General features: G+C 34.9%; 1 protein-coding gene across 6 annotated transcripts in view; it reads right to left on the bottom strand.

Moving 5' to 3' along the window:
• The window catches only part of SENP7 (SUMO specific peptidase 7), a 164,055-nt gene that overhangs the window by 17,107 nt on the left and 123,581 nt on the right, over nt 1–23,367 (bottom strand). For all 6 annotated transcript variants that reach the window (XM_032350414.1, XM_032350443.1, XM_032350454.1 and 3 more), the window contains 5 exons: nt 18,049–18,228; nt 16,146–16,408; nt 14,422–14,555; nt 12,751–12,867; nt 9,404–9,526 (listed from right to left, as the gene is read on the bottom strand). In XM_032350414.1, the coding sequence (XP_032206305.1) occupies nt 9,404–9,526; nt 12,751–12,867; nt 14,422–14,555; nt 16,146–16,408; nt 18,049–18,228 (817 nt within the window). The remainder of the gene's footprint in view (nt 1–9,403; nt 9,527–12,750; nt 12,868–14,421; nt 14,556–16,145; nt 16,409–18,048; nt 18,229–23,367) is intronic.

Genomic DNA, 23,367 nt, shown 5'->3' with positions numbered 1-23,367 from the left:
GAAGAACAACAGCAATTCTAGAAACAGAAAATCAACCACTTTCTGAAAGCATATTTTCCTGGGGTTGTTGCCACCCTTTTAGTATTTTACTTGCTCCTTCATATACTCTTATCTGGACAAAATGAGAAGGCGGAAAAACTTACCACAAAAAAAAGAACAAGAGGCAGTACCGAAAGCTAGGGACCTAATCAGTACAGACATTGGTAATATGTCAGATCTAGAGTTCAGAATGACTATTCTCAAGGTTCTAGCCGGGCTCAAAAAAGGCATGGAAGATATTAGAGAAAGGCTCTCAGGAGATATAAAAGCCCTTTCTGGAGAAATAAAAGAACTAAAATCTAACCAAGTTGAAATCAAAAAGCTATTAATGAGGTGCAATTAAAAAATGGAGGCTCTCACTGCTAGGATAAATGAGGCAGAAGAAAGAACTAGCGATATAGAAGACCAAATGACAGAGAATAAAGAAGCTGAACAAAAGAGGGACGAACAGCTACTGGACCATGAGGGGAGAATTCGAGAGATAAGTGACACCATAAGATGAAACAACATTAGAATAATTGGGATTCCAGAAGAAGAAGAAAGAGAGAGGGGAGCAGAAGGTATACTGGAGAGAATTATTGGAGAGAATTTCCCCAATATGGCAGAGGGAACAAGCATCAAAATCCAGGAGGTGCAGAGAACACCCCTCAAAATCATTAATAATAGGTTCACACCCTGTCACCTAATAGTAAAATTTATAAGTCTTAGTGACAATGAGAAAATCCTGAAAGCAGCCCGGGAAAAGAAGTCTGTAACATACAATGGTAAAAATATTAGATTGGCAGCAGACTTATCCAGAGACCTGGCAGGCCAGAAAGAGCAGGCATGATATTTTCAGAGCACTAAATGAGAAAAACATGCAGACAAGAATACTATGTCCAGCTAGGCTAACATTGAAAATAGAAGGAGAGATTAAAAGCTTCCAGGACAAACAAAAACTGAAAGAATTTGCAAACACCAAACCAGCTCTACAGGAAATATTGAAAGGGGTCCTCTAAGCAAAGAGAGAGCCTAAAAGTAGTTAATCAGAAAGGAACAGAGACCATATACAGTAACAGTCACCTTACAGGCAATACAATGGCACTAAATTCATATCTCTCAATAGTTACCCTGAATGTTAATGGGTTAAATCCCCCAATCAAAAGACAAAGGGTATCAGAATGGATATAAAAACAAAACCCATCTATATGTTGCCTACAAGAAACTCATTTTAAACCCAAAGACACCTCCAGATTTAAAGTGAGGGGGTGGAAAAGAATTTACCATGCTAATGGACATCAGAAGAAAGTGGGAGTGGCAATCCTTATATCAGATCAATTAGATTTTAAGCCAAAGACTACAATAAGAGATGAGGAAGGGCACTATATCATACTCAAAGGATCTGTCCAACAAGATCTAACAATTTTAAATATCTATGCCCCCAACGTGGGAGCAGCCAACTATATAAACCAATTAATAACAAAATCAAAGAAACACATCAATAATAATACAATAATAGTTGGGGACTTTAACACTCCCCTCACTGAAATGTACAGATCATCCAAGCAAAAGATCAACAATGACACATTGGACCAGATGGACATCACAGCATGTTTTAAGCAGCAATGTCTACAATAGCCAAACTATGGAAAGAACCTAGATGTCCATCAACAGATGAATGGATAAAGAAGATATGGTATATATACACAATGGAATACTATGCAGTCATCAAAAGAAATGAAATCTTGCCATTTGCGATGACATGGATGGAACTAGAGAGTATCATGCTTAGCGAAATAAGTCAAGTGGAGAAAGACAACTATCATATCATCTCCCTGATATGTGGAAGTGGAGATGCAACATGGGGGGCTAGGGAGGTAGGAGAAGAATAAATGTAACAAGATGGGATTGGGAGGGAGACAAACCATAAGTGACTCTTAATCTCACAAGACAAACTGAGGGTTGCAGGGGGGAGGGGTTGCAGGGAGAAGGGGGTTGGGGTTATGGACATTGGGGAGGGTATATGCTATGGTGAGTGCTGTGAAGTGTGTAAACCTGTTGATTCACAGACCTGTACCCCTGGGGATAAAAATATATGTTCATAAAAAAAAATTAAAACTAAAAAAAAATATATATATTTTTTAACTTTCATCTTAACAGTCATAATCCATCACTTCACATGTTTACCTACATATTTTTTTTCTTTCTTTCTTTCTCTCAAATTTTGGGAGGCAGTTTCTTCTAACAGACAAAAATACACCCAAAACGAACTGTGTGGCTCTGTTATATTCATCAGGCCAATCATATATTTTTTTTCCCTTTCTTCTCCCACTGGATTCAGGTTTTCTCTGATTTGGTTACTGTATTTTTTTTTCTGGGGTCATTGTTACCATTTTAGCATTTTGTTCTCTCATTCATCTATTCTGCTCTAGACAAAATGACAAGGTGGAAAAACTCACCTCCAAAAGAGAACAAGAGGCAATACTGACTGATGAGGACCTAATCAATATGCATTAGTAAGATGTCAAAACTAAAGTTAGAAAATAATTATAAAAATGCCAGCTGGGCTTGAAAAAAGCATAGACGATACTAGAGAATCTCTTTCTAAAGAAATAAAATCCCATTCTGGAGAAATAAAAGAACTAAAATCTAAACAAGTTGAAATCACAAAAGCTATTAATGAGGTGCAATCAAAAATGGAGGCTCTGGCTGCTAGGATAATTGGGGCAGAAGAGAAAATTAGTGATATAGAAGACCAAATGACGGAGAATAAGGAAGCTGAGAAAAAGAGAGATAAACAACTACTGAATTACAAGGGGAGAATTCAAGAGGTAAGTGATACCATAAGACAAAACAATATTAGAATAATTGGGAACTAAGAAGAAGAAGAAAGAGAGAGGCAGAAGGTATATTGGAGCAAATTACAGGGGAGAACTTCCCTAGTTTGGGGAAGGAAATAAGCATCAAAATGCAGGAGGCATAGAGAACTGCCCTCAAAATCAATAAAAGTAGGTCAACACCCCATCATTTAATAATAAAACTTACAAGTCCCAGTGACAAAGAGAAAATCCTGAAAACAACTCAGGACAAGAGGTCTGTAACCTACAATGATAGAAATAGTAGACTGACAGGAGACCTACCCGCAGAGACCTGGCAGGCCAGAAAGGACTGGCATGATATATTCAGAGCACTAAACGTGAAAAATATGCAACCAGGAATATTATATCCATCCAGGCTGGCAATGAAAATAAAAGGACAGATAAAAAGCTTCCACAACAAATGAAAACTAAAAGAATTTGCAAACACCAAACCAGCCCTACAGGAAATACTGAAAGGGGTCCTCTAAGCCAAGAAAGAGCCTAAAAGTAACAGACCAGAAATGAATATACAGACAATATACAGTAACAGTCACCTTACAGGCAATACAATGTCACTAAATTCGTATCTTTCAATAGTTACTCTGAATGTAAATGGGCTAAATTCCCCAATCAAAAGACAGAGGGTATCAGCAAACATTTAAAAAAAAAAAAAAAGACCCATTGATATGCTGTCTGCAAGAAACTCATTTTAGAACCAAAGACACCTCCAGATTTAAAGTGAAGGGATGGAAGACAATTTACCATGCTAATAGGACATCAAAAGAAAGCTGGGGTAGCAATCCTTATATCAAACAAATTTGATTTTAAGCAAAAGACCATAATAAGAGATGAGGAAGGCCACTATATCATATTAAAGGGTCTGTCCAACAAGAAGATTAGACAATTTTAAAAATCTATGGCACTAACATGGGAGCAGCAAACTATATAAATCAATTAATAACAAAATCAAAGAAACACATCAACAATAATACAACAATAGGCAGGGACTATAACAACCCCTTACTGAAATGGACAGATCATCTAAGCAAAAGATCAACAAGGAAATAAAGGCTTTAAATGACATACTGGACCAGAGAGACATCACAGATAATTCAGAACATTCCATCTCAAAGCAACAGAATACACATTCTTCTCTAGTGCACATGGAACAATCTCCAAAATAGATCACCTTCTGGGTCACAAATCGGGTCTCAGCCAGTACCAAAAGACTGGGATCATTCCCAGCATATTTTCAGACTACAATGCTTTGAAACTAGAACTCAACCACAAGAGGAAAGTCAGAATGAACTCAAATACATGGAGGCTAAAGACCATCTTACTAAAGAATGAATGGGTCAAACAGGAAATTAAAGAATTAAAAAAAATCTGGAAATAAATTAAAATGAAAACACACTGTACAAAATCTTTGAGACACAGAAAAGGTGTCCTGAGAGGAAAGTATATAGCAATACAAGCCATTCTCAAGAAACAAGAAAGGTCTCAAGTATACAACCTAACCCTACACCTAAATAAACTGGAGAAAGAACAATACAGAAAGCCTAAACCCGGCAGGAGAAGAGAAATAATAAAGACCAGAGCAGAAATCAATGAAACAGAAACAACAACAACAAAAAAGAACCAGTAGAACAGATCAACACAACTAGGAGCTGGTCCTTGGAAGAATTTAAAGACTGATAAACTCCCGGCCAGACTTATCAAAAAGAAAAGAGAAAGGACCCACATTAACAAAATACGAATGAAAGAGGAGAGATCACAACGAACACCAAAGAAATACAAACAATTATAAGAACATATTATAAGCAACTATATACCAGCAAATAAGATAATCTGGAAGAAATGGGGGCATTCCTAGAGACATAGAAACTACCAAAACTCAACCAGGAAGAAATAGAAAACCTGAACAGACCCATAACCAGTAAGGAGACTGAAGCAGTCATCAAAAATCTCCCAACAAACATGAGCCCAAGACCACATGGCTTCCCAGGGGAATTCTACCAAACATTTTAAGAATTAATATCTATTCTCTTGAAACTGTTCAAAAAAATAGAAATGGAAGGAAAATTTCCAAACTCATTTTATGGGTCCAGAATTACCTTGATCCCAAAACCAGACAAAGTCCCCATAAAAAGGAAAATTACAGACCAATATCCCTTATCAACATGGATGCAAAAATTCTCACCAAAATAGTAGCAAACAGGATTCAACAGTACATTAAAAGGATTATGCACCATGGCCAAGTGGGATTTACTTCTGGGCTTCAAGGTTGGTTCAACATCCTCAAAACAATCAATGTGATACAATACATTAATAAAAGAAATTTTATGATACTCTCAATAGATACTGAAAAAGCATTTGACAAAGTACAGCATCCTTTCTTGATCAAAAATCTTCACAGTGTAGGGATAGAGGGTACGTACCTCAATATCATCAAAGCTATCTATGAAAAACACCACAGCAAATATCATTCTCAATGGAGGAAAAACAGAGCTTTTCCCCTAGGGTCGAACACAGCAGAGCTGTCCGCTCTCACCACTGCTATTCAACATAATACTAGAAGTCCTAGCCTCAGCAGTCAGACAACAAGAAGAAATAAAAGGCATCTGAGTCAGCAAAAAGGAAGTCAAACTCTCACTCCAGGCAGATATGATACTTTATGTGGAAAACCTGAAAGACTCCACTCCAAAACTGCTAGAACTCATACAGGAATTCAGTTAAGTGGCAGGATACAACATCAATGCACAGAAATCATTTGCATTTCTTACAACAACGGCAAGACAGAAGAAAGAGAAATTAAGGAGTCAATTCCATTTACAATTGCACCCAAAACCTTAAGATCCCCAGGAATAAATCTAACCAAAGAGGCAAAGAATCTGTACTCAGAAAACTATGGAGTACTCAGGAAAGAAATTGAGGAAGACACAAAGAAAAATGTTCCACACTCATGATTCAGGACAAATATTATGAAAATGTCTATGCTACCTAGAGCAATCTACAGATTTAATGCAATCCCTATCAAAATACCATCAACTTTTTTCAAAGAAATGGAACAAATAAACTTAAAATTTATATGGAACCAGAAAAGACCTTGAATAGCCAGAGGAATGTTGAAAGTTGGCAGCATCACAATTCCAGACTTCAAGCTCTATTACAAAGCTGTAATTATCAAGACAGTATGGTACTGGCACAAAAACAGACACATTGGTCAATGTAACAGAATAGAGAGTCCAGAAATAGACCCTCAACTCTAGGGTCAACTAATCTTCGACAAAGCAGTTAAGAATGTTCAATGGAAAAAAGATAGTCTCTTCAACAAATGGTGTTGGGAAAATGGGACAGTCACATGCAGAAGAATGAAACTGTACCATTTCCTTACACCACACACAAAAATAGACTCAAAATGGATGAAAGACCTCAATGTGAGACAGGAATCCTTCAAAATCCTTGAGGAAAACACAGGCAGCAGCCTCTTCGACCTAAGCCACAGTAATTTTTTCCTAGAAACATCACCAAAGGCAGGAGAATCAAGGACAAAAGAACTACTGGAACTTCATCAAGATCAAAAGCTTTTGCACAACAAAGGAAACAGTCAATAAAACCAAAAGGCAACTGACAGAATGGAAGAAGATATTTGCAAATGACATATCAGACAAAGGGCTAGTATCTAAAATCTATAAAGAACCTATCAAACTCAACAACCAAAGAACAAATAATCTAATCAAGAGGTGAGCATAAGACATGAACAGACATTTCTGCAAAGAAGACATCCAGATGGCCAACAGACACATGAAAAAGTGCTCCACATCACTTGGCATCAGGGAAATACAAATCAAAACCACAATGAGATACCACCTCACACCAGTCAGAATGGCTAAAATTAACCAGTCAGGAAATGACAGGTGTCGGTAAGGATACAGAGAAAGGGAACCCTCTTACACTGTTGGTGGGAATACAAGCTGGTATAGCCACTCTGCAAAACAGCATGGAGATTCCTCAAAAAGTTGAAAATAGAGCTACTCTATGACCCAGCAACTGCAGTACTGGGTTTATACCCTAAAGATGTAAATGTTGTGATCTGAAGGGGCACATGCACCTGAATGTTCATGGCAATCCACAGTAGCCAAACTATGGAAAGACCCACAATAGTCCACAATATCTACAACAGCCAAACTATGGAAAGAGCCTAGATATCCAACAACATATGAATGGATAAAGAAGATGTGAGATAGACAGATAGATACACACACAACACACACGCACACACACACAATGGAATACTATGCAGCCATCAAAAAATGAAATCTTGCCATTTGCAACAACATGGATGGAATTAGAGGGTATTATGCTAAGCAAAATAAGTCAGTCAGTGAAAGGCAATTATCATATGATCTCACTGATATGAGGAATTTGAGAAACAAGACAGAAAGGATAATAGGGGAGGGGAGGGAAAAATGAAAGATGAAACCAAAGAAAGAGACAAACCATTAAGAGACTCTTAATCTCAGGAAACAAACTGAGGGTTGCTGGAGGGGAAGAGAGTAGGAGGGATGGGGTGTTTGGGTAATGGACACTAGGGAGAGTATGTGCTATGGTGAGTGCAGTGCATTGTATAAGACTGATGAATCATAGACCTGTACCCCTGAAACAAACAATACATTATATGCTAATTTTTTTAAAAAATTTTTTAAAGGTTTGTATCCCTTATCACTTTGATTCTGGGCTTTTTAATTTTTTTACTGATTTATAGAAATTCTTTGTGTGAATACTAATAACATATATATCTGGCCAAGCATTAGTATGAATTTTTGTCCAGGAGAGAGATACAAACACACACAGGCATACACACACAGTTGATCCTTGAACAATGAAGAGTTTAGTGGCACCCACACTCCCAATGGAGTTGAAAATCCATGTATGTAACTTTTGACTCCCCAAAATGTTAACCACTAAGGGTCTCATGTTGATCAGAAGCCTTACCAATAACATAAAATCAACTAACACATATTTTGCATGTTATATGTATTTTATCATGTACTGTATTATATAATGTACTATTAAAATAATATAGTAAGTTAGAGAAAATAATAAATAAACAAGAAATAAATAAATAGATGGTATCTAAAAGAAGTTATCAAGAAAACCATAAGGAAAATACATTTACAGTATTTACAGTTAATACATATACTGTACCTATAAAAAAAATCTGCATATAAGGGCACCACACGTTTCAAACCCGTGTTGTTCCAGGGTCATCTGTGTGTGTGTGTGTGTGTGTGTGTGTGTGTGTGTATAATATACTAAGTATAGTAATATCTAAGCTTAGTATCATATATATATATATATATCTTACTCTGGAATATGCCACTTATGTGTCTTTGTTTTATATTCCTTTTATATATGATCAAACATATAATATCAAATTTTAATTTTTAAAAATTATCCTAAAATTTAAAACTACAACAGATCCTACCTGCTTTCATTTCATCAGTTTCTAGGTGGTTATGCCAAACACTGACTAGTAATTTTATAAAAAAATGTAAGATTAAAAGCATGGTACTAACCATGAATTTCTATATACATAAAATAGAACAGGAAGGCATCAAAAATGTTTAATATCAATATATTTAATAAACTTTCCCCTTCCAAATATCCCTCCCCATTAATTCTGACTGTAAGCCAAATTATGTAAACATAGTATTTTGTATAATTTACAGTAGTTTAACTGAAGAATAGTATTTTGGTGACAGTCTGACCAGAAAATCAAAAGTCACTATATTTTAAGACAGATAAAAATGTAATGTAGGTGCGCCTGGGTGGCTCGGTGGGTTAAGCCTCTGCCTTCAGCTCAGGTCATGATCTCAGGGTCCTGGGATTGAGCCCTGTGTGGGGCTCTCTGCTCAGCAGGGAGCCCACTTTGCCCTCTCTCTCTGCCTGCCTCTCTGCCTACTTGTGATCTCTCTCTCTCTCTCTCTCTGTCAAATAAATAAATAAAATCTTTAAAAAAAATGTAATGTAGAGAATTGTCTATAGTGATGATAAAGAAAGTGCAAAGCCAAAAAGAGAGCAGAGAGGCAACAAGAGACTAGCATAGGAGGAAATTACTATACCCCTACACTAAAGGGCAAAGAGGAAGAAGCAGTATCAACTCCACATAGGAGCTGGCATTCTTACAGATCTGTTCATTGAAAGACACAACCCACAGAGGAAATAGAGCCACTGCCAAATCACTACCTAAGGCAAAGAGGGTAACCTGACTTTTTCCCTCCTTGCCCTCCAACCTCCAGTGTCCCCACAGAACGTGCACTTGGAAATGCAGCCTGCAAGAGTCAGCCTCCTGTTTCAGGGAACAGAACAGTGGAAGGGTAAGAAGCATATCTTAGAGCAAAAAAACATGCATAAGTGGTAATACTGCTCACTCCAGGAAATAATGTAACAAGTTTTTTCACTTAGAAACATCAAAATAGCATATTTTCCTCTTAAAACTTCAGTACATTGAAAGTATGACTTACGAAAGATTTGGATTGTCTTCTGTTAAATTATTTTCCTTTCTTGTCAAGCATTTATAGAAAAAGCTACTAAAAATGTGACTTCGTTCAACAAGTTCATCTGATGCCTTCTCCAATAAAAGATACCTGTAAAACAGCAACACCACAAAAGAAAGTTGTTTTTAGATTTCTACCTGGTCTTCTTCCAGTTATCTTATGTATTCCAGAAATCTTCGTTTTTATGACCAATTAGAGTCAAAGTCATCGCAATTTGCTCTGATTTCAGTATTTTTGGTTCGTTCTTTACCTCATCTCCCATCAAGACTGCTTAAAGCAGAAACTGCCTGCTGATTCTTTTACTTGCTTAACATGTATTATCAAATTCCTAACATATACCAAGCACCATATGTACACTAACATATAAAATAAGTGGGGGGAAGTAGCTGTCACCATATAGCTTACAATAAATACAAAGGAGAGTATAGAAGGAAAGATTAATCAAATACTGAAACCATGACACTCCTATAATAAATCTAGAAAAATTTTAATTACTATGAGATATGCCTAACCTATAAATCCTTAGTCCATTTCTACTAAAAGAATTCTTCAATATAAGCTTATAATTCAATGATTTAGTGCTTAAGCCCTTCATAATTAGAGAATTCTGCTATTCTTAATAGCTTATACAGGTTCAAAAATGACATTGTAATCACTTTTTTTAAAAAGCACAAAAGACTAACACAACTTGAAATTTTTTAATGTGGTTATGGGAAGGCTTTGCTACATGGAAGGAGACAAAAAGGATGCTTCTGATGTGCTAGAAATGGTATCTTGATCTGAATGATGATTATGTGGGTGCATATATATGTGAACATTCATTCATTGTACACTTACAATTTATGTACTTTACTACTTAAAAGTTATTCATTAATTTAAAAAATAAATAGAAAGTTGTTTAAAAAATAAAGTTAGAATCCCCTCTGAAAGGAAGTCGATGAGAGAGACATACAGGCAATTCAGTGAAAAGGAAGTATAGAAAAGTACTACTGGAAATAAATTAGAAATAAAATTGTATTAGTTAATTCCAATAAAACATAAAAAAACTAAGAATATGATCCAGTTCACCTCACCAAATATAAGCTTGACACTATTATACGGATACAAAAATAAATAAGATGTAAGAGCATAAGGAGAAGGAGAATGATCATAATATCACCAACTAACTTAAAAATCAGGCAAAATATTTTAAGTACTACAAAAGAAGTAAATGAAGTATTATGGGAGTTAGTAATATCTGTTTAGAAGATCAGGAGAAGTTTCAGGAAGGTATCACTTGAGAGAAACCTTGAAAGAGGAATGAAACTTTAAAAGATTGAGATAAAGAGGAAAGTGTTCGGAATCAGGACAAACAGTGCATTAAGGCAGAAGAGTGAACAAAAATGGGCTTTATTTAGTAAATTATTTATAATTCAATATTTTTTGGACTATGTAATACATACAGGGTTATTAGTAGATGGCTAAAAAGATAGTGTCAAATTATTAAGGCTCTCGAATGCCAAAGTGTCTGAACTCATTTTGACAGGTAGTAAGAAATTAATATATATTTTTAATGGGAATTGCATTCATAGAATACCTTACGAAGAATATTGCTGGTCATAATATACTTAATGGACAGGAAAACAGAGATAAAGGATACAAGGAGAAACATTAGAAAAACAGAAAAAGGGGCACTTGGGTAGCTCAGTCATTGAGCAGCTGCTTTTGGTTCAGGGCATGATCCCAGACTCCTAGGATCGAGCCCTGCACCTGCTTTTCCCTCTCCCTCTGCCTGCTGCTCCCCCTACTTGTGTGCATGCGCGCTCTCTCTCGCCCTCTCTCTCTCTTCTTTGACAAATAAATAAAATAAAATAAAAGACAGAATAACAATCCAGGTAAGAGGTACTAGAAAATCATGACATGATGATAGAAGAAAAAGAATAAATGAATTTGAGAGACAGAATCTAATAAAACTGGCAAATGAAACAAGACAAAACCAGAGAGGGAGACAAACCATAAGAGACTCTTAATCTCAGGAAACAAACTGGGGTTGCTGGAGGGGAGGAGGGTGGAAGGGATGGGGTGCCTGGGTGATGAACACTGGGAAGGGTATGTGTTGTGGTGAGTGTTGTATATTGTGTAAAACTGATGAATCACAGACCTGTACCCCTAAAAGAAATAATACATTCTATGTTAATATAAAAAAAGAAAAAGAAAAAATAAAGTTGGCAACTGAGTATATAGAGGGGGAAGGGAGAGTAAAGAGTAACTGATAATGGAGACTTCTGCTTCCAGCCAAGATGGAATAACAGAAGCCAGATTAACCCTCCTGGATGAAAGAAGCAATAAATAAATAAATAAATAATCAGACAAAATAGATATGAATCAATAGTTCTCAGAACACTGGACACCAGGCAACAAAGAACAATGATCTTTGAGAAATGGGAAATAAACACGGTGAGTTCCACTAATGCACCAGCTTAATATGTTGTCCAGCCTGTAGCATGGGACTGAGTAACCCAGGTGACAGACTACAAGTTGAGGAGACACTGAAAGATGGTAGAGACCAAGGCAGATAGAATTTGCAGATCAGAATACTGAAAAGGGAAGAGCTGTAGTTAAAGAAAATTCCAGACATCTGCAGAGAATCCTCCTTGAATATGCAGAATTTTCATCACCACATGCATGTAAGGAAAAGGCTAGGGAGAGAACTACCTGAAAAGATTAGAGGGAATGGTAGCTAGCCACAAAAATAGTGCCTGTTCTTTCCAAACAGACTGGAAAACCTCATAATTCATGAGGCCCTGGTAGAAGATTATTTAAATAAGGCTAGTATTATTAGTTAAACAAGAGGGTTCAAGTAAGATGAAGCTTACCTTCCTATCTATTCCTTCAGCTTGGCTCTACAAAAAGTTGAAAATTATTTTTTAATGGAATAGTGGTATGGGTTTTTTAAATGACAGGTAACTCTTACAGTGCTTAAAGTCACAAGAGATCACTACAGAATTGCTTTTTTTCCCTTCCCAAAGTGACCTGTAATTTTTTAAGTATTTCCTTCATCACAGAAATATAATGAAGAAATATAAATCTGAAGTAAACAAATAAACAAAAATGAAAATAAACAAAAAATAGTAACTCTTCTGGAGTACATAGCATCTTCAAGAGATAAAAAAATGAAACTGACGTCAACTATAGAAAATGCTGTAAGCAAAAATCTTTGAATTCTTGGCAGGTTACTTTTAGTTAGAGTTAAAAAAAAACTTCAGTGATAGACATGTGGTTTAAGATTCAAATCAAAATTGATAAATGAGAAGATCATTCATCACTGTACTTACTTAAGGTAGAAATCAATGATTACATCATTAAGAAACTCTCCTTCTTCTAAGCACTCCAGATCTTCATTAGTTACTCCTAATCCCCCTTTTGTAGGTGGTGGAGGATATACAATCAACCTTAAAAAGTAAAACTAAAGTTTAAACATATTGTAGTGAAAATTCCAGTATATAACAGTATATAACAAAGAGATTTGTTATATAGAACACTAATAGGGCTATGTATTCAATAACTAAAGTGTACAGAGTAAAAATAACTGACAGTTATTTTCCTTCTTTATTTTCACAAGGTACTAATAGTACTTTCACTGTCTTTTCATTTCCAATCCTGTGTGGGGCTAGTATCATATTCACCTAATCAATACCTTATATATCACAATCAGTTGTAATACCATCAAAGATATCTCTCTTCTGTACAATGTTTAACTTTCAACAAACTGATGTAATAAACAATAAAAGATTTTCCTAAGTCCACTTTCCAGCTCTAATTTTGAATCCCCAAGATTAGTTCCTTTCCATTTAGAAGCCAACAGTCAAAAACTATGTTCTCCTACTGGTGGCTAGTCCACAGTAACAGCAGAGCAATAAAGAAATAACATGGGAGCAGAGAAGGCAGGTCTCCTATAACAAAGTGCTTACAATGTAAAACTAAAAAGAATATAAAGGAAACAAGTAATTATAACACAAGCAGAAAGAAGAAGAAAACAGAGAGCCACTAATTAGGCATCTTTTTTCTGATACCTTCTCTTAAATCTCAGAAACATGAGCAGTTCTGAGATTCTAGGTATAATCTTGGAATATACATGATAGTCATCATTTGCATGAATATAGTCAACAATAAAAATATAATAATATGTGTATCTTAAACCAGAAATAATGTGTGCATCTTGACTTCAAAACGAAGTCACCTGTAATTGACTTAATCTTGGCAAGCAAAGCACCTAAATCATATAAAAATATGTGAAATTTTAAATGCTAATATAAAAGTTACTGTTTTATGGGCTATTTTCTATTCTGTTCTTTCATTTGTTGTTGTTTTTTTTTTCTTAACAGAAAAAAGGAATCATACATAGGAAGAGAAATCACCCTCAAATGCAGAGACTCCCTATTCTGGCCACCATGACAAGACATATATAAGATGAAATATGAATAAAGTAGCAACTTATTAAAAGGAAGTTCTAATAAACTTCAAAGTACATTAAATTGAGTTACACCTCAGTTAAGCAACCCCACATTTCCTACCATATATTCAGATATGGTATATCTGACTGGTATATGATAACTGATTTTATGACTATATAGTCATAAAAACCATATACTGCACTCTAGTATTTTCAACAAATATTTTAATCTTACCAAATTTGACATTTTGGTTACCATTTATGTCTTACTGACATAAAACTAAACGAAATGGCACTGACTGTTTTAATAAATTTTTTAAATTTTCTCAAAAAAAAATATTACTTCTATTACTATCAGTGTAAAAGCAAAACTCAAAACATTTAAAAAGGTAAACTACTGTCAAATCAATATTATATACCTGAAACTATTGTAATATTGTTTGTCAGTTATACCCCAATTAAGAAGAAAAAGGTAAACTATTTAAAATCAGCAACATGAGTGAAAACTACAAATATGTCTACCTATTACAAACAGGTATGACACAGTACATACTTCTGAACAGGCCCAGTGTGCCTGACTTCTCGCCATTCTTCATCTGGATTAGATGTAATAGAAAGTGAGTAGCAACCACTACTTTGCTTCTGCAGGAAGGTGTAAGTAGGCTTGGCTGTATCTGTATTTGAAGGCTGACAGAAAATGGCAAAGAAAAGGTTTTCTTATAGATACATAAATACGCATTAACTCTCAAAGAATGAAGTCAAAACCTAGACTAATTTTTAAAAATATGACTAAAAGAAATCAGTATCAATGAGTTATATCTATACATTTAGAATTTCTCCAAAGATATTGTGAAATCAAGATAATACTTTTGATCAAAAGATACTATACATACAGGGATACCTGGGTGGCTCAGTCGGTTAAGCATCCAACTCTTGATACCAACTCACATCATGATCTCGGGGTTGTGAGAGTGAGCCCCTTGTTGAGCTCCATGCTCAACAGGGAATCTGCTTGAGATTCTTTCTCACCATCTGCCCCTCCCCATATTCACATGCACCCCCTCTCTAATAAATAAGTATATCTTTAAAAAAAAAATAAAGATATTGTCCATACAATGGTCAAAGGTTAACTTGAAGTGTTACTTATAGATATGGGCATTAGAATTAAAGAAAAATGTGAACACTTTTCAGTTCAAAATGAACAAAAGATATAATAGCTAGAACAAATAAAATTTAAGAGATAAAAAGTTCATATTTGCCACAGCAAACTCGAAAAAACTTTTCTCTCTAGAGGTATTTGGCAGAGATATACAAGCCTCTTCCAGATTCCCCTAATACTAACATCTTATATAACCACAGTTACAACCATCAAAACTAAGAAATTAACACTATTATAATATTATAAGCTAAATTGTAGACTTTATTCTGATATCACTAGTGTTTCTACCAGTATCTTTTTTCTGTATGAGAATCCTACAATTCCTGTTTTTCCCTTTCATGACCTTGATATTTTCAAGAGTATTGGTCAGTTATTTTATAACTGGGTTTGTCTGATTCTTCCCGTAATTAGATTGAGGTTACACAATATTGGGAAGAATACCAGAGAAGTCATGTACCCTTCTCAGTGCATGATGTGATAGTATCTTATTCCTGGTGATGTCTGCCGCATTTCTCCACTGTAAAGTTACTTTATGATTAATAAATATTTTGGCTGAGAGAATTTAAGATTATGTACATATCCTTTTTCTCCTTAAGTTCTTACCATTAAATTTAGTATCTCTTGGTGGACCTTGCCTGCAACAACATTAACTATGGTGGCTTTGTATTTCTTATTCCTTTTACATTTATTAATTCAAATCCTTTCCTAAGAAAAAATTATCAATTATCCACCATTAGTACTTATTTTTCACTCATTAGTTCAGGTATTTATTTGTATTAATACAGATTTATGGGTATTTATTACATTCTTTGGTAACAATCACATTATCATTATTGATTTTATTGATCCAACTGTTCCTAGCTGTGGGGCGACTGGCTGGCTCAGTTCGTGGTGCATGCCACTCTTGATCTCAGCATTGAGTGTGAGCCCCATGTTGGGAGTCAAGTTTACTTTAAAATTAAATTAAATTAAATTAAAAATGTTCTAGCTTTGGTATTGGGAGTTCTTTCAGGTTGGTTCCTGTGCCCTCCTGACCAAACACAGCATTTTCAGATCACTCTATTTTCAGTGAAAAAATTTTTACTGAACCCTGCCAATTATATAAATTATATGCTTACCTGAGATACTGATTTCCTCTTCATTTCTTCAGCAGCAACAGCAGGAAAAGAACAAGTTGAAGCACAATAATAATGAATAAAAGAACTTTCTTTTGAAGAGAGGTTCTGAAACAAAGGAAGTGCCTGAACCCAAGATAATGGATAAGAAAGCTCTAATTCTCCATTGGTTGTACTTATTTCTGTCATAATATCTTTCAATTTCAATTCTTCTCTTTGTGAAATAGGACTGTGTAGCTCAAGGAAAATGAATTCACTGGATTTTGCTATAAAAGAAATAAGAAACCAATTTTTATCAGTAGTGTTATTTTTCAAGGGGATTAAAATTAAAATAATTTAATCATTAATGACAGTATTTTGTATATTGGTTAATAACTCAGACAAATTAAATCCCTAAATAGGCCATTAGTAACTGAGATTCAAGACTCACAAATTTTAAACTCTTCCTGCATTAAAAGGGAAACTCCACAATGGTATTGGTTGCTGTATCTCTACTATCTGGCATTTAGTATTAGTAAACATTTATTAATGAATTTATGAGTAAATGAATGAATAATAACTAAGCATTTAATTATTTTCTCTACCATCCTCCATTTGTCAAATCTACCAATTAAAAAAGTATTCTGATCAAACACTTCCTTCAAAATCATTTTGTTTCATCATTCATTTCAACAATGGTCTCAGATGACATTCATTCCCCCATAATAATTATAAATGGCTAGTTTTATTTCCCCAACTTCTCTATTTAATCATAAATTTTCCCAATTAACTTGGAGTAGGACATCAAAATAAGCACAGTAGTCCTCCTTTATCCATGGTTTCATTTTCCACAGTTACAGTCACCCACGGTCAACCACCACAGTCCTGAAGCAGACGATCTTCCTTCTGGCCTATCGCCATCGTGTCTGTAGTAGGCTCTCACTACATCAAAATGCCTATGTCATTCACCTCATTTCAACTCATCACATAAGCATTTTATCTTCTCACACCATCACAAGAAGGGTAAGTACAGTATAATAAGGTATTTTGAGAAAGACCACATTCATTTAACTTTTTATTACAGTATACTGTTACAATTATTTTGTTATTAGTTATTAATCTCTTACTGTATCTAACTTATATATTAAATTTTCTCATAGGTACACATGTAGAGGGAAATAACATAGTATGTATAGATTTCAGTACTATATGTCATTTCAGGCATCTATGGGGGAGTCTTGGAACATATCCTCTATGGATAAAGGAAGGGACTACTGTAATATTAAAGGTATAAAATTCAGTTCACTACTTACCACATTTTATATGCAAAGGAATACAGAGGGCAAGGTAGAAAGATCAAAGAGGTAAAAACAAACCTTACTAATTTGATTTATGCAATTCTAAGTTAGACTCTTCAGAAGTTGAAAACTAAGCAAAGTTGGGAGATATTTAAAATACATTCAAATACACAGTTTTGGGAGCATTCTCCCAAAAGTATTCAATCCAGTCTTAGAAAAATGATATATTTAAGTAAAGAGAGTTTTCTGAAAAACTCAAGAAAATATTGAAGATAAAAGACCTCTATATTTTATTTAACGTTGCCACTGATTACTGTCACAAGTTATTAGAAAACAAGGGCAAGAAACTCGTAAGAAAGACAGCCGAGGATGGCAACTGACTTAGGATAAGGCATCCCTTTTATTTTAAAAGATAATTTCTCTTGGTTGAGTAAAATTATCAGGAGAAATTATGTAGAATAAATAATTTATCTTGCATAACATTAAGGGTTAAAATCTCTTTTAATTCAATGAACTTAATTTCAACTCAATGAAATAATCACATTCTATTAAATTACTTTAGAAGAAAACAACTTTATTTACAGGACTTCTCAGGTTATTCCAAAATTTACAAATTATGTCATACTCACATTGCTGGCTTAATATGGAGTTTTCTAGCTGGGTCTGAATCTCTTGAAGATAATTTGCAGAGACCCAGAGGAAAAGGATAGCATGACTCCTTTTACTGTGATCATCGTCCTTATTTTTCCATAACCCAAACCTCTTTAAATGTGTGGCATCCACTAGCAATGAAACCTCATTCAAGGATACTAAAACCAAAAGAAGATAACATTAGGAATACAACACTTACACACTTTATGACTCTTCTTGAAAACACGATGTTCTTCAAAAAGAATGATATGTGAAATTTTACAAAAGTATTATTTTCCAGTACAGAAAAAAGGCCAAGGGGCACCTGGGTTGCTCAGTGGGTTAAAGGCTCTGCCTTCGGCTCAAGTCATGAGCCCAGGGTCCTGGGATCAAGCCCTGCATCGGGCTCTCTGCTCAGTAGGGAGCCTGCTTCCTTCTCTCTCTGCCTGCCTCTCTGGCCTACTTGTGATCTGTCTGTCAAATAAATAAAATCTTTAAAAAAAAAAAAAAAAAAGGCCAAGAAGAAGAAGAAGAGGAGGAGGAGGAAGAAGAAGATGGGTGTGGTACATAAACAATGAATTTTGGATCATTGAAAAAAAAATTAAATTAAATTAAATTTTTAAAAAAGAAGACAATGACAATAACAACTATCTGATCTATGCAGAAAAATAAGCATAATATAACTTAGAAAATTATGTATTTCTATTTTGGTCAATACCATCAACCAAGACCTCAAATGTTATCATAAGTCAATTTATTCCTCTGTTTCTTCTCCCAAAATATCTGCATTCCACTATATAGACTAGCTAATATCAAAAGACTCTCAAAGATATTATGAGCTTTTGAATGGTCTCAGATAATATTTCTTATAAAATTCTTCCAGGTTTAAAAAAATAAATAACTAAACTACAATTCTTCTAGGTTTTACTTCTCAAAATTTCTAGGTCTTCCTCCTAGTAAGCTAAAAGAAACTTCTATGAGGATTTTTTCTTAATTCAAATAAACATAGAAAAGTAGTATAAAGAAGTCCTGAAAGTCATCCGGTCCAACTTTAAGAAAACAAGCATCTGAACTAGTAGAAATACAAGTATCGGTTAAGTACAAACTCAAGATGAGTACCTATTTGAAACAAACCTCTTACTATTCCTACTCGCACTGTATCCTAGCAAGTCAAAATCTAGTTCTCCACCTTTGACACTGGGATCACATCAGAGCCTGTTAGAAATGCAGAGTATCAGGCTGCACTCTAGATGCACTCAATCAGATTATCTGGCTTACCAAAAAAAACAAAACAAACAAGCAAAACACAAAACACAAAAAACCCAGGTGATTCATATCACTCAACACTGAAGTTTGAAAAGCATTTTACAATAAGCATTCAAATACTTAACTAGTCATCTTTATGTTCTCACACCATTCTATTTTTTAACTTTTTCTTATAATCAACTGATCCACTTTAAACATCGTCTTTCTTTCTTTCATATTTCCTCCTTTTGCTTATTCCTTCCTTCCCTTATTCCATTTCTTCATGTCTTTTCCTGCTCCTTTTCTGTATTTCTATTTTTGCCTCTGTGCTTGTTTGCATGTTTGCCTGCCTACTTATACTATTTCACTACTCCTTTTAAAAACATTTTACATAACTTCTTTTCCTTTCAAACTCTGTTACTACCTCTTTATTTATTGGCATTTTCTTGGATAATCCTTTTTAAAATTGCTTCTATCAATCAATCTATATCTATCCATTTTTACGTTTTATATCTACTCCTCACATACCTGACTACTTTTCCTATCTAGCTGTCACCATTCATCAGTCTTATTTTATCGTACTATTTTAGCTGAGTTCTTTTTAGATTTCTTTCCCCACTATCCACAATTGTACTTAATTTTCTTACTAGCTCCTTCTTTCAAACCCTTCTTTCCATCTCTTACTCCCACATTCTTTATTTCTTTTGTATTTACTCTTTCCTACAGGCTTATCATTTTAAACTTCCTTTTTTCCTTACTTCCTACTTTTGTCCCTTCCTTTTTCTTCCCTCTTTAATATTTTTTTCTATTTCTTTTCTCAGCCCAATCTAATCACCATCCTTTTCTTTCTCTATTCATTTTATTTTATTTTATTTTATTTTATTTTATTTTTTCAGTGTTCCAGAGTTCATTGTTTATGCACCACACCTAGTGCTCCATGCAATATGTGCCCTCCGTAATACCCACGACCAGGCTCACCTAACCTCCCACCTCCCTCCCCTCCAAAACCCTGTTTGTTTCTCAGACTCCACAGTCTTTCTCTATTCTTAACCTGCCTGTAACTTGCTTACCTTTCTTCTTACTTCCTTTCCATCCTTCATTCATCTTTCTCTCTACCTTTCTCTTTCCTTCTTTCATTCCTCCCTCTTTCTCCTTCCTCCTTCCATTTTTCCTTACTTGTGTTTTTAAATATTTTTCTATTCCTCGCTCTTTTGTTCCCTTTCTCTTTGCATTTATTTTGTCCAGTCTTTCCTACTGGCTTTTGCCCTTTAAAGTCCAATCTGTCTCTCCCTATCGCTATCTCTCTCTCTACCTAGCTACCCTACTTTATTTTACTGTCCTTTTTTTTTTTTACACTGACTATGACTTTTCTCTTTTTTTCCAGCTTTACTGGGATACAATTATATAACACTGTATAAGTTTAAGCTGTCTAATGTTAATCTAATACACGTATTTACTGCAAAACAATTACCACTGAAGCATTGGCTTCCATCACTTCCATCACTACCATTTTTTTTCATGATGAGAACATGTAAGATGGACTATCTTAGTAATTTTCAAGTACATAATACAGTATTATTAACTGTAATCACCATTGTGTACATTATTGACCTTACACCCGGAAGTATATACTACTTGTACAACATCTTCCCATTTCCTCCATGTCCCAGTCCCTGGTAACCTCCACATTAGTCTCTATTTCTGTGAGTCAGCTTTTTTAGATTCCACATATAAGCATATCGTGCAGTATTTGTCTTTCTCCATCTGACTTTTTTCAGTTACTCTAATGCCCTCAATGTCCTGCATGTTCTCACAAATGGGAAGATTTCATTCTTTCTCAAGACTAATATTCCACTGTATATATAAACCACACTTTTATCCACCGTCAACAAACAGGCGGTTTCCATATTTTGGCTACTGTGGGTAATGCCAGATGCATACATCTCTTCAAGATCCTGTTTGCACTTCTTTTGGATATATACCCAGAAGTAGGATTCCTGGATCATATAGCAGTTCTAATTTTAATTTCTTGAGGAACCTACAGAGCGTTTTCCATAGTAACTACAGCAGTTTACAGTATCACTGACAATGTACAAGGGTGCGCCATTTCCCCAAATCCTTATCAACACTTGCTGAATTCTGGTCATTCTGTTGATGGCCATTCTAACAGGTATGAGGGGCTATCTCATTGTGGTTTTCATTTGCATTTTTGTGATGATTAGTGATACTGAGCATTTTTTCATGTGCTTATTTGCCATTTGTATGTTTTCTTTGGAAAAAATGTGTATTCACATTCACATTTCTTCCTCTGCCTAATTTTTTTTTAAGTATGATCATTCTTTTTATTTTGTTTTTTTGTTGTTGTTGTTGTTTTTGGGGTTTTTTTGCCTTTTATTTTTTAAATTAATATATAATGTATTATTTGTTTCAGGGGTACAGGTCTGTGACTCATCAGTCTTATGCAACACACAGCGCTCACCACAACACAGACCCTCGCCAATGTCCCTCATCCAGGCACCCCATCCCTCCTACCCGCCCCCCTCCAGCAACCCTCAGTTTGTTTCCTGAGATTAAGAGTCTCTTATGGTTTGTCTCCCTCTCTGATTAGTCTTGTTAAATTTTTCCCTCCCTTCCCCTATGATCTTTTGTCTAGTTTCTCAAATCCCTCATACCAGTAAGATCATATGATAATCGTCTTTCTCTGATTGACTTATTTCGCTTAACATAATACCCTCTAGTTCCATCCTTGTGATTGCAAATGGCAAGATTTCATTTTTTTTGGATGGCTTCCTCTGCCTGATTTTTAATCAGACTTTTGCTTTTGAATTCTCAGAGTTCTTTATATATTTTGGATACTGGCCCTTTCTTAGATATGTGGTTTGCAAATATTTTCTCCCGTTCCCTAGGATGCTTTTTCATTTTGCTAATGGTTTCCTTTGCTATGCAGAAGCTTTTTAGTATGGTGGTGTTCAACCTGTTTATTTTAGCTTTTGTTGCCTCTGCTTTTAAAGTCAAAAAAAAAAAAAAATTGCCAAGACTGATGCGAAAAAACCTAACCCCTAATGTTGTTTGTTTTTTTTTTTCTAAGAGTTTTATAGTTTTCCATCTTACACATAAGGCTTTAATCTAGTTTGAGTTGATTTTTGCATATAGTAAAGATGGGATTCCAGTTTCATTCTTTTGCTTGTGGCTATCCAGCTTTCCCAACACCAGTTATTGAGACATAGTATGCGTTTATTTCTGGGTTCTCAATTCTGTTCCACTGTTCTATGTGTCTATCTATTTTTACGCCAGTACAAAATTGTTTTGATTACTACAGCTTTATAATATAGTCTAAAACCAGGAAGTGTGATGACCCCAGCCATGTTCTCAGGACTGTTTTGGCTATTTGAGATCTTTTGTTGTTCCAGAGAGATTTTAGAATTTTTTCTCTATGAAAAATGTAATTAAAATTTTGATAGGTATTATAATGATCCTGCAGATCACCTTGGGTAGTACGGACATTTTAATAACATTAGTTCTTCTAATTCATGGGCACTGTAACTCCCCCATTCCAAAAACTGTCAGTGAAACTGGCAGCAAAGACAGACTAAATTACAAGAGTAGGAACCTTCAGAAAACTTAGCACTTCTTCCTCACACAGCTCATAAACCCAAATAACTGATACTATTTCTGTGAAATATAGACAGCTACTACTAATCCAAAGGTACCAACCTTTTAGTATAAAAGCATAATTTTCTTTACAAAGACTGCTTGAGAAAGTTTCCCTTTTTAAAAAAGGAGATTTAACACCACCATTAAGGAAAATAGACCTCACTACCAAATTTTCCCCAACATTTGGTTTATTTTGTTACAGGACTATGGAAAAAACTGAAAGCAGGAGTTGCCTATCATTTTTCCTACCCACTATTAGGGATCTTAGTAAGAGAACCCTAATATTATCTAGGAGGCAAGATATTCAGCTTTTAGAGACTCCATTTCCTAGCTTTCTTTGCAAGTAGATGTGTCATCATATGACTATATTCTACCTAAGAAAATGTAAGGTGGCATGCACATCCAAGAAGGCTCCTTAA

Source organism: Mustela erminea, chromosome 1, assembly GCF_009829155.1.
Source record: "Mustela erminea isolate mMusErm1 chromosome 1, mMusErm1.Pri, whole genome shotgun sequence".
NCBI lineage: Eukaryota > Metazoa > Chordata > Mammalia > Carnivora > Mustelidae > Mustela > Mustela erminea.
Note: the sequence above shows the minus strand (reverse complement) of the source record. Positions and strands in the feature narration are given on the sequence as shown.